The 12,919-nt window shown below is 42.2% G+C and overlaps 1 protein-coding gene across 2 annotated transcripts in view; it reads right to left on the bottom strand.

Annotated features, from left to right (window-relative positions):
- Positions 1-12,692, bottom strand: part of slc7a1a (solute carrier family 7 member 1a) — a 13,705-nt gene extending 1,013 nt beyond the window's left edge. The window contains exons 1-13 of one of the 2 annotated variants that reach the window (XM_063895986.1): positions 12,539-12,692; positions 6,829-7,112; positions 6,556-6,738; positions 6,315-6,473; positions 5,893-6,070; positions 5,674-5,807; positions 4,161-4,383; positions 2,607-2,743; positions 2,194-2,296; positions 1,649-1,845; positions 1,391-1,542; positions 1,156-1,264; positions 1-731 (exon numbers count right to left, since the gene is read on the bottom strand). The exon at positions 1-731 is cut by the window's left edge and continues 1,013 nt beyond it. In XM_063895986.1, the coding sequence (XP_063752056.1) occupies positions 547-731; positions 1,156-1,264; positions 1,391-1,542; positions 1,649-1,845; positions 2,194-2,296; positions 2,607-2,743; positions 4,161-4,383; positions 5,674-5,807; positions 5,893-6,070; positions 6,315-6,473; positions 6,556-6,738; positions 6,829-7,015 (1,947 nt within the window). In that variant the 5' untranslated portion in view covers positions 7,016-7,112; positions 12,539-12,692 and the 3' untranslated portion in view covers positions 1-546. Of the gene's footprint in view, positions 732-1,155; positions 1,265-1,390; positions 1,543-1,648; positions 1,846-2,193; positions 2,297-2,606; positions 2,744-4,160; positions 4,384-5,673; positions 5,808-5,892; positions 6,071-6,314; positions 6,474-6,555; positions 6,739-6,828; positions 7,113-9,406; positions 9,541-12,538 lie in introns of those variants that run through there. The other variant, XM_063895987.1, reaches the window with a different exon arrangement.
- Between the last annotated feature and the right edge of the window lie 227 nt (positions 12,693-12,919).

The raw sequence follows: 12,919 nt of genomic DNA, 5'->3' as shown, positions 1-12,919 counted from the left end.
TGGCAGAGAGTTGTCAGGTTTTTGAAAATATAGCATTTGGTACCAGGCTGTATGTATTACTGACTGTGAAACATGTAGATGGTAGAGTAATTATTATATAAGAAAGAAAATCAAACCAGTTAAACTTTCTGGCACCCATACGAAAGCTGCAACACATATTCACATCGTCCTCCTGCCAACAATGTAAGCCGGACCTTAAAGCTCCATGAAACACTAGAATGTGCCTTGTCCATCATGAGCCCTCCCCCCTCAGACAGCCAAGCTATAGTTCAAGCTCAAGGCCATGCAAAAAGGGTAAAAAGCCGATTAAAAAATACTAAAATAATACATGGCAAATATGGCTTAAGGAGCGCCGAGGTGGCAGTTTTCTGAATTTCTACCCAGTAGTCTGGGCAAAGTTCACAGTTGTGTGAATTTTAGGTCAAAGTTATTTATCATTGCTTTCACAAAAAGGAAGTAATGACGGGGGGTCGTCTACAAGACTCTTATGCAGACAGACTTGCGTTGGGGGAGTTTTGAAATCTACACAGCACGTTAAAATGCTTCTTACAAATCTCCATCGTCCTCTTCGTCGCCATCAATACCATTGTGCAGGAAGGCCTCTTTTTCATGGGACCTGGCCTGTGAATCATTGTTGTCCTTGAAACCGTTCATCTCGGTGCCTGGAGACGAGCGGGACAGAGCGCCCTCAACGCTGTGATGAATGCCGTAGCAGAAGTAGATCACGAAACCTACCCAAAAAAAAGCCATTGAGGACAGGTTTCAGTACAGTTACAGCTTGCAACTGTGGTCCAATAGAATGACGACATAAGGCTGGCTCTTTTTGGTTTGACCTTTTAGAGCTACTAAAGCAAAAGAAGTTAAGGTAATCAGTCAGAGTGTATGAGCAGGGTGATGCTTTATCCAGCCGTCTTAACTTCCATATGATTGTGACATCACAATTATGCAATATAAATATAGGTAGAAATTGCTGACAGTGTATGACAGCGATTCCCAGGCTACATTCTTACCGACGGTCTGATATTAAAGCATGTAAACATTTTCTGATAGAAACTCAAATGCAGGTATGAACCTTAAAAAATGGGCACAACAAGTCTCCCTAAAGGGATTCAACATAGTTCCTGACAAGGTGATAGAAGTAGAGAGACTACCTACCTATTGCCATCCAGACAGAAAACCGTATCCAAGTTCCTCTGTCCAGCTGCATCATCAGGTAAACATTCACGAACATGCTGATCACTGGAATGAAGGGTAGCAGAGGGACCTAAAGAGTGAAATGTAAAAATGAAACATGGAAACCTCTGTTGAGACATTGTAAGCAATAAATGTTATGGCACGATTCAAAAATGTCTGTTTTTGATGCCCGAAGGTTGTATTTCTGGAATCAAACCTTGAATGAAAGTGTTGTCTTGCTCTCAGGCTGTCTCCAGATGATGAAGGTGAGGAGGAGACACACCATGAAGATGACGCTGAGGGCTACAATGTTCCACGCAGCAGTGCCTCCCTGCACCGCCAGTATACAGAACGCCAGGATCAACGTTCCTGCAAAAGCACATACATAATAATATTATTTAAAATGACTTACTTTAACACTCAGTGCTCAGTAAAAGGATATTTGAATGAATCCGCTGAATCTGCGATATCCTACCCATGATAGAGGTACAGATGTTGACAGAGAAGCCCGACAGTGTGGACGGCTCAGTGTTGTCTGGAAACAGGAGGGTCTTGAAGCTGAACCTCTGCTCCATTCCAGGCAGGATGCCCATACTGGGGACACTGATGCGGTCGCTCTGCTCCCCCTCATCCTGGGTATTAGCCATTTCATACACCAGCTCAGGCTGATACCTAACATTAACAAACAAACAATTAGATGTGTTGTCATCGCGACTTTACTAGATAGTACCTTAGAGAAATAGAGCATGTACAGTGCACTGTTTATGAGTTGTCAATTATAGAGTAATGTTAGCTGCATATTAATTTAAAGCAACAGCTGTTGAAGTCATACTTTGTCTAGTAAGTAAATTAACAGAGTATGAAACAGAGTTAAACAAGAATGCAGGGCTGGGTTTTCAGTGTTGCTTAAAAAAGATATAAACATGTGGAAACAGGAAGCTGGTCAAGGAATCAACTCCAAAATCAATCTGTTTCCCTGATTCTGTTTCCTAGGTTAAACCCCCCCCCCCCCCCACTGACCTGAGCACCAATACACAGGCCGCCACTAATGTGTAGGCCAGCAGGGTCCCTATTGACATCAGGTCCACCAGGTCCTTCAGTTCGAACAAAAAGGCCATGATAGCTTCAAACAGCAAGAAAATAAAAAGAGAGAGAAAGAAAGTGGAAAGATTAGATTAGTTTGAACTCCTAAGAAGACAACATTGACAGCACTGTAATATGTTTTCAAGATGATCCTCTGATTTTCCATAAAGATGCTAGCTAGCTACCATGCTGAATCTAGACAGTTAACATGGTTAACATTATATCTCTGAACCATTAGCATGTTAGCATGTGTAGAGCAACCTCACAGATATGTAGGTGTACAGCGTTAAAGTCACAAATGCAGCTCATAGTGAGAACCTTCCTCTGTAACGTATTAAAATAGATCTTACCAGACATGACCCCGGCGGCCATAGTGGAGTTTATGGGGGATTTTCTCTCGCTGACACGGGCAAGGAAGGAGAAGAGCAGGCCATCCCGAGCCATGGCAAAGATGATGCGGGGTAGGGGGAACATGGAACCCAACAGACTGAGGAGGAAAACATCAGATTGGGATGATAGTTGTAAGTGTAAGATAGAGGAACAAGGACAAAGGAAACATTGAAAGAGGTCAGCAGAGGACAAGGGAGAAGAATTAGCAAAAGGAAACATATGATTGGTGAGATAGGAGTTGCAGATTAGGGTGGGAGCGAAGAACATGCAGAGGGATTTCAGACTAGCTGCACTGTAGAGTAACAGGAGCATGATGTTGGACAAACGATATTCTAATGTCAGCATGCAAAATGTGTTCACCTGATATAACAAATATTGTGATCCACATCTGGTCACTTTCCATTTGTCTCATACATTTTGGTTACTTCCGCAAGGAGTTTAGTTTGGAGTTTACACAGTAGGGAAAAAAATCACTTTGAGGGTAAGACCTGACCCATGATAATAAAATTACAAGAAATAACCAGGACGGCCTCAACCAACTACAGAGAGACCTGACCATGACAGTTAGTCATGCCCTTTTCATGCTGGAGTGCTGTTGGCAGGTTTCTTCAAAACACAGTTACAATATACCCTGCAATCAGCAGGCCAGAGCATTTTCATCCCAGCGCAGCTCAGCCCTGCAGCGTGAAAAGAAGCTTCCATTAAAATGGATGCTGTTTTAAAACATGCGTGTTAGTGTCTCACCTGCCCCTACGCCAGAGGTGAGGGTTGCAGTTAGCAGGGTTTTGGTGCGGGGGCTGATCTCGGCCATGAACTTGAAAAGCAGCCCACCGTCGGCCATAGCCCAGATCACACGGGGCATAAGGAACTTAGCACCAAGCGGGCTACCAGGGGGAAGACCAGGATATAAAGTATCCACACTTACACCAACCAGACAGCCATGAAACATACATGAATAGAGACACCAGCTCAAAGACACCAGTAAAAACATACAGTACATTTACGTAACATGACATACTGTGGATTATACCTCGAATATACAATGAAAATAAAAGATGCACGCAGTAAAATGTTTAACATCAAAGTACACATCTGAGTACGACATTAAATCTACCTTAGAAATAGTATGCACACATTTGGAAATAGAGAATCTTAAAATAAAAGCTACTGTATGTTCCTGAACCCCACCATTATAAAACCATTTGAAACTTATATTTAAAAAAACGATGTGGTGGCCTTTGGGGAAATGAGTTGCGTAATCACATCCATACACTGATTGTACAATATATTCTTAGCAGTGGTCTTATTTTTAGTCAAGGGACCAAATGTCTTCTGAAGTTAAATATAAATTCACATAGTCACACACACACACTAGCACGCACACGCACACACACACACAGGAACGTATATGTGTTCGCGTGACTGCATGTCTATCAGCGAGAGAGAGAACAGGATCACATGAGCATGCATGTCACGCTACCAACAGACTAACGCAGGTGTGTGTAACTGCTTACCTTGTAGACAGAGCACAAAGAGAGCCTACAGCCACAGCGTATTTGGCTCCTCCCCAGCCCACATATTTGAAAGCCACAGGCAGAGGGCTTTTGCCGTCCAACAGGTAGTAAGGCATCATGAGAGTGAGGGCAGCAGAAACACCAAAGTATGCCACAAAGCAGATGAGCAGGGAGGACACGATGCCGATCGGGATTGCTCTCTGGGGGTTCTTCACCTCTTCACCTGAGGGCAAAAGGCACAGTTAAATGTTTTTCCAAGACACAAATCTGCATGATCAAATGCTCAATAACATTGGGCAGTGCTACACATATCTACTATCAAATAAAGGACCTCACAGGAAGTCAGCAACAGAAGATGCAGGGCGACTAACTGCATACATGTTGGAGACTTTCCATTTTCTAAAACAGTAACTTGTGCAAAGTTCTGTTATTACATCAGCACAACTTTCCTCCCTTCTTTTTTGTTGCCAATTTACTTTTGACACTTTGTTAAGAGGTTTGAGCCACTTGTAAACACCTTACACTCTTTTATGGGGATATCGGCAGAATTGAGTAAATGTGGAAACTGAACAAGGAGCTTATTTTTCCTGTGCACCCACAAGACTGAAACACCCAACTATTCGACTGCAGGTGATTATGCAACTGGCGAACAAGTCTTGTTCTGCAGTAAAATTACACGCGATGATGGAGTGTGTATAACACAGTCTGGATGTTCTCCTACAACATTGACCATGATAAGTGACAGCTACTGATCGGCGCAGATTATTGGAACGTCGGGGCTCATATGCATAACAGTGGTAACAGTTGTATGGATGCACGCCTATGAGTGTGTGTGTGGAGGGGGAGGGGATGATGGCTACATGTCAACTTAACTCTGTGTAGCCAGAGTACACACACACACACACACACACACACATTCACACACATGATATAATGGTTTAGGCCTCCCTGAGAATGTATGCAACATACATGCCACAACAAGACAAAGTCAAGCAATCATTCAGGGTTAATGTCGCGTTAACCAATAAGAATCTAGGAACCAGAGGGGTGGGAGAAGCCAGGGGGCCAGAGAGCAGGCAAACTGGAAGAATCTCTTCGATTTTTTCAACTCAAGAGGCCTTAAATTGATTAAACAGAACAAGTGTGAAACCACATATACCCATTCACAGGTGTAGATCTGCACAGTGTCGAGAAAAGATATGGGGAACATCTTGTTCCATCCCAAACCCCAGATCATTATTTACGCTCCATCAGTGCTTTGAATTCCACCGAGAGCAAAATTGAGCCGGAAGCACTAAATTGAATCTTTTCACTCTGCCCTGCATCTCTTATGTAACACTCGAGGATGTTTAGACAAGCTTAAGATGGAAAGGGTCCCAACTCCAGATTTAGTTACATCATCCCCATTGAACTAAAACATACCCATGAGGCAGGATAAAGGAATACGAGAAGTGGAACAAGAGAAGAAAAGGGCCAACAGAGTGAAAGCTTTCTGCTTTCAACCAGCACTGACCTGTGGTAGCAATGCAGTCAAATCCGACAAAGGCATAGAAGCAGGTCGCAGCTCCGGACAAGACACCTGAGAAACCAAATGGCATGAAGCCTCCTTTTCCTATACTCTCTTTGGTTGGAAGACTTTCTGTCACACTGACGAGAAAATAAAGTAAGGATTAAAAGTACATCGGAACATCTTGGATATGTGAAAGAAGCGAGGATATGAACACGTTCTTACTTGAGACTGGAGATACTGGTATAATTGCCGTGTAGGATCTCTTCAGGGTCCAGTTGCCAGTTTTTCATAGAACCTTTGACCAGGCCAGAGATCACCATGAACATCAAGACAAGGACGTTTATACACGTAAAGACCTTGTTCACAATCGCTGACTCTTTGACTCCAAATGCCAGCAGAGCTGAGAAGTGGAGAAGACATGGAGAGGAAACAGAAAAAGAGATCTTGATTGATGAAGAGAATGTACTTGTTAGACAAGTTTTGTACTTAAGTTTGGCAATCAAGTATCTAGAGTGAATATCTGCCACTGCAGCAATGTTGCAAAGTTCAAAATACAAGATTGAAACAGTGGGTACAGGCAAAGATGAAGTATTGTCAATGTGGAATTTAATTGAAAATAGAAGAAAAGGGGCAGAACGACCAACCTGTGAGGGTGAATATGATGAGAACAGCAAACATGTCAGGGTACTCTGCTAATATACCCGGTGCATTCATGGACATGTTCTCTCTGTAGAACTGCTCGATGCGCTTCCCAACCAACTCGTCGAAGGTAGCGCTCCATGCTCGGGCCACACTGGAAGTCCCTGACATAGAGAAAGAATCTGTGATGTCTGAAACTATTGCAGGAGAACAAACAACAACAAAAGAATTGTTTGTGATGTTTACCAATGATATAGGAGAGGATGAGGTTCCACCCAGTGATGAAGGCCCAGAGTTCCCCAACAGTCACATAGGAGTAAAGATAAGCTGAGCCTGTCTTGGGAACACGGGCTCCAAACTCAGCGTAGCACAGACCGGCTAACACTGAAGCTAACGCTGCTATCAGGAAAGACAGCACAATCGCAGGACCTATGGGGGGAACAATATTTGATATGATTAGGAGTTTTAACATGTATCTAACCTGACATATTTTAGTTGTTTGCAGAAAAGTCAACGTACCTGAATTCTCTCTTGCAACAGCGCCGGCTAGCACGTAGACGCCAGCGCCTAGCGTGCTGCCTACACCCAGGGCCACCAGGTCGAAAGTGTTGAGGCATCGGCACAGATGGGAGTCCTCAGTGTTACAGTCCACCACCTTCACCCTCAGCAACTGCTTCCCGAAACCCAGGAGCTTCTCCACCGCCATGGATCTCAGTGCGGCCTCAGGGAGGTGAGGGGAGGGGGCGAAGGTCAACCAGGACACAGGGGTCACAGGGGGCAGAGGGAGAAGTCACACACACACCCTAATGGGAGGCAAAGGAGTAGGAAAAGATGACGGAGAGTGATTTAAAGTACCTCTTAACGTTAGGATGTGTGTGCTTTAAATAAGCACAGGACTTTATTTTCAGTCTTTCAATAAACACAAGTCACACAGTGGTTAAGTGTTGCCCTTGAGGGGAATGTGTGTGTTGGGCTTGAGTTGACACACTTGTAAGTAGAACCTTCTTTTCCTGGGTTGTTACATAATGCAACAGAAATCCACAATGTTCGACTGCTAGCCAAAAACACAGAGGCCTATTGGGATAATCCATCTTACTGCTGGATGCATTGCTGACATGTGTTACGCAACGCCACTTACAGGAGACCAGACAGAGCCCTCGAACAGATTGTTCTACACAAAGAGAATCAGGACTCACAACACAGAAAAAAATGTCTTGAAAAATGCCTTGGAGGATCGTCAAACTGCATCACTCCAACAAATAGCAGAAAAAACGAAACCTACCAAGACTCTTTCCATTTACCCCTGCTTTGGGTCATACAGTAAATACAGGGACAGCTCTCTATTGAGCAGCCAATACAGTTTGAAACTATGTCTACCCTATTGATGAAGGAACAACTGTCAGACACCTTTTCTAAATAAGTAAAGTTGATGTCTATCCATCAAGTCTTGCACATTCTGCAGCACTGAGCTCTAAGTGGTAATAATTGATATCATGGAGGGAAAAAAATATGGAGGGTGGACAGAGGAGCAGAAAGGGAAAAGTAGGAGAGGAGGGGGCATAAACAATGTCCTCATGCAATGCAAGTGAAGTTGTGGAGGTTTGGCAGAAGTCCAGGGGTATTTCCCAGAGAAAGAGAGCTCAGGGAATTGAATGGGTGACATGCAGCAGCTTAACATTACCACATTTGAAGATAATGGCAGCCGTCCACACGAGGACACAAATCCAGAAAAGGTCATCTGATGTGGACAGTGCAACAGTCAGGTCACCCATCATGGAAAATTCCACATAAGGCTAAGCTAAGGTGACAAACTTTCAGGCCTTTTTTTCTTGGGAGAAAACATTCAGCGTCAGATACAACTTTCCAGCATGGCCTATTAGATCACATATAGAACATATATATTTGGAGTTTTATAAATGTCCAATACAATGAATATTTTTAGCATGAATTTGCAGGGGTATAGATCTACGGTATAGATCTACTGTGCTAGGAAACTGTCTTACATAAACACCAACACAGCTTTTGTTTACAATACACTCTGGTATGCATGGCATACTTCCTTACCTATAACGGTTACTTTAAGAAAATGAAATACAAAACCATGTTTGAACTTGAATTGAATCTTGATTGACCCACTAAATAAAATAAAGTCCTCTACATAAAAAAAACGACATTGCGAACCACGGAGAACCCATAGTGCCAGTGCTACTGAAACAATCATTTCTTGTTGCACCACATCTTAACCAATAATAAAATCAAACTAACAATAAAATAAGTCAGAGGTTATTCAGTTTAGCTTCTTCCATTTACAGGATGAAATTGTGTGCACAGTGTCGGGAATAAAGCTGGCTGGACGTTTTTTGCGATGGAGTGGTAAGAATCACACAGGTTCAGATTCTCATGTTGTATACTATCTAATACCGGCAATCATGAGCAGCCTGCAACATGATCATGCATCTTTAATACTTTCGCATTATTGGTTAATCTTTTAGTAGATTGGAAGAAAATGAAATACATTCGCTTTGTTTTTAAGGAAACATGGCTTTGTGATACTCAATAGTTGTTGACCTTTTTTAATACACATCTCATTGAAATGTTTTGAGTAATTAGTGCATTTGGTACTGCATTTTGTTCTGCTTGGTTACATACAGTATATGGTTACGGGTAAATAAGGAGCTCATTGTCATGACTACAGCTGGTAGATAAGGAGAAAATAAAATATCACAATATTTTTTTTATACTTCCAAACTAAATCATGTTATTGTGACGATATTTTAGGCCTATCTATTGATGGTTTCCTTTAAACCAGAAAAAGAACTAGGGCATAATGCTGAATGAATTAAGAGGGCTCATTTGCCACAATATTGTAAAGGGAAGGTCATGGACATAAGCAGAAAATAAAAATACTATTCAATGACCAGGGTTATCATAAAGCACTTACAGGAACAAGCACACACATGCATGCACAAAAACTGACTATTGCATACAACCCCATGGGTTTCAGGCAAAGTTAAAAATGCCAATGCTGCAGATCAATGTCAAAATGACAATAACCTATTCCTGCATGACCGAATCAGAAAATACATGGAGTACTTACTCAAAAGCACCTACAGATACGCTTGACCTGTTGATCTGAGCAGAAAGTTTGAAAGAACGATGACAAATAGAGGGATTAAATTATGTATTTGTTAACTAATCTTCAAGTTGGCATAAAGACTGCAGAGCTTCTGACAGCAGCCGTTCTGAAATAGAAGCTGGAGGAATCACATGGCTTGGCTATTCCAAGCAGCACATGCACACACGTTCAAACTTTAGTATGAGATAGGTGATCGTGAAAACCTTGCTAAAAGTGTTTTACAGTTATGATCCTTTAAACTCTTATATAATCACAGAGTTGCAGCTGGTTATAGTAACAAACATTTCAAAAAAGTTGTTTCTGTTACAGGAATGACAAAGGGCAAGCCCTAATACTTCATCCAGACAAACCTGTTCATACTGACATGCGTCAATGTCAGTCATGCATCAAAGTGCATACATTTACACATGCATGATCTGCATGAATTAACTGTATTGACATGTACTGGGTAACACCCCAGGAATAAATACCAAAGTTTAAAACTATTGGTATTTAAGCCCAACAAAGTTCCAACTTAGAAAGCATCGCCCCCTTTTGTAAAACACATATACCTGACATGATGTCGGTTTAAAAGGGTTCTGGCAGAGAGAGTACAGCAGATGGGAACTGCAGAAAGCAGAGGCAGTGTTGGTCAGTGGGAGGGGGTGAACAGGGGTGTGATCCTTTAGAACCAATCAAAGTAAACCATGAACACGACACTGTTTGACATTAAGAAAGCCAGGGACTCTTTTTTATTGCTTTCCCTACAACATAACTAATTTGAATGTAGACGTTTCGTTAAATGCATTTGTTGAAAGCAGAAGAAAGGCAGGAACACAGACCTGCAGCAAGTCACTGAAAAGCAGCTATACCCTTCATCCCCATTTTTTCCACTGTGTTGGTGGATGGTTTTACTGTTTTCGGGTCATTCAGTTCAGCTATAAGCAGCTGCTCACATGCACTCATGATATGTGTCCAGCTAACTGAGGGCACTGCTTTCTGACTTGGGTTCACTGAGGAGAAAGAACGGCATGCAACCATGGAGTGTTGAATGCTGCTTGTTGACATTTCCAATGTATGTTTCCATCCCATGCAGCAAGAAAGGCACTAATTCCTCCAACTACCAAGCAAACATGCACATATTGTACCTTTAGGTCTGCAGTGGCACATGTAAACGAAGTGATGTGTTGCTGTTAGACTGACCACATGACTTACTGGGTCACCTTGGTCTTTTAGTGCGTTTGGATTTCAAAATGCCTGTCAGTGACTGTGTCAGGATAAAGCAAAGTCATAGGTAGCCAAGTCTTGACCCTAAAAAAAGATGGATTTATTGTCCAACAACTAATAACTTGTGTTTTTTCAGTCTCTTCTTTCAGACTGACCAGAGAAATAACCACTAACGCTATAGCTACTTTCATCTCGTGTACAAAGATATTTTAACAATGATGCTAAAACACACAATGCCCTTTACTTCTTAAGCAAACAACTCGGGACCTACAAGCATAAAAAATAAAACAACATTAAATGATATCTCTTTTTAACACTGGATTATCCTTTCATTTCCCAAGCATGAATGTGTGTACTACCTGACATCGTATCAAGTCCCTGATCCATGTTTTGTATACACTGGAATCTATTTACTGCATCTACAGTTGCTCACATTTTACACACAGCTCTAGCAAGTTAATGGCAAACAAATAACCTGAATCTGAGAATATAAACAACAATTAAAACACTATTCTGAGAAAAATGATGCCGGTATTACTAATTGTACCGGCTAACATGTAGTGTGGATATGCAGCAAAAGGAAATATGAATCTCCTGAACCTGGAAAGCACCCACCCCAGAGCCGTTGAGCCACCCTACAGTGCATCTGTATCCGCTACACACACAGCCCCGTGCTCAGCAACCTGCACGCTAGTGTCCCACTTTCAGACCAGCTAAAGTTAGACCAACTAGAACTGGTCTTGCCACGTAGATCTAAAAGGTCAACTCTTGTTATTGAGTCATCCTTAAAATACAGAGAACCTTAGAATATAAAACCAGTTGCAAATGTTGAAGTTAATTATATCTTGTCAGACGTTTTAAATGAGTGTGCTTATCTTGTATTTAAATCGGTTGTTTTTCATTTGCCAAAAGTCTTTAGGGAACAAATTAGGCTGAGGCAGGCTTAGTCCTCCTAACACCATCAAGCTATCCATCAGACTTGAACACTGTGCAAGCTTTCTATCACTTATGATTGACTCTGCTCTTGCGCATTATTCTCACGCTACAATAGATTTCACCTTTCTTTTGATGGTATTCATCGATCCAATAATTAAAACCTGAAGCTGAGTTTTCACATTTCAGCTTGAAAAAATATAAGTGTTAAGGCACAGCGTCATTTCGTTCTCCTTAAGTAGCTTTTCCTTTTCTGTGAGTGACCACATTTTCCACAACTTCTGAGTTGCGGCTTGCTCTGCATGTCAATGTGTGGCCACTTGTTGCCTTCACTCCAGACTACATTCACCACCATCCCCCCACACACTGGTGTAAACCTCTCATGGCTGATTTCAGAACGGTTTTTGAGTTCCGTCGAGTTGCATCCCTAATCCAAATCCCACAGCTACTACCTCACCCATGCATCACCAGCCCTCCTTAAACTGCCTTCACTACAGCCCCTCACGTAGTCAAAGCCAGCCTTAACACACCCCAGGGATAATTTCTCTCAAATTACACCCATGGTTAAGGCTAATGGACTTTTAGTTCCCTTTAAATGTACAGACTTTACTTAAGGATGGGTGATTCTACATGGTCTGGCACGGAGTTGTGTGAAAATAACAAATACACAAGGCTGTAGCATTTCTCTAGCTTGTCAAACCACATTCAAATGCTGCGGGAAACAGTAGCACTCACTATGAAGCGTAAAATGGGGTCTGAGCGAAACGAGCATGTGGTTTAGAGCATGGTCGTATCGTGTATTTACGCACCACTCAACTTTACGCACGATAAAGTGTTGCCCATTTGTGCATCCCCTGGACCCTATCAAAATAGGATCACAGACTCTAGACAGTTATTAATTACGAACTGCTCAAACATTTAGCATAATGCAACGTTGTAAGATGAGCTCTTTACCTTGAGGACCCCGCGAGAGCGCATGAAGCAGTGATCCAAGATAGGGACTTCCTTAAAGTATAAATATTGGAGCTTGAAGCAAAGCAGCGTCCACACAGTAGGTCCGCAAAGTCCTGTCTCTGTATACAGGTGGTGGAGGAATTTAAAGGTTTCGGGTTGCTGTTTTATTCGTTGACATGGAGGAGGGGGATCCAGAGGCAAAACAAGCAGCCCCGCCCGCTACTTACCATTACAGTTGTGCAATAGCCATTACCCTCTATCTTATTTAGTGACCAACGACACATTGGCAACTGCCTGACAATCAGCATCAAGTTCCCGAGTATGGTTTCACATGGATTAAAAGTTCAAATGAAGGCATTTTTTCAGTCTTTTGGGGAGAAA

This window comes from Eleginops maclovinus, chromosome 11 (assembly GCF_036324505.1).
Source record: "Eleginops maclovinus isolate JMC-PN-2008 ecotype Puerto Natales chromosome 11, JC_Emac_rtc_rv5, whole genome shotgun sequence".
In the NCBI taxonomy this organism is placed as follows: Eukaryota; Metazoa; Chordata; class Actinopteri; order Perciformes; family Eleginopidae; genus Eleginops; species Eleginops maclovinus.
This window is presented reverse-complemented; position numbering and strand designations above follow the sequence as displayed.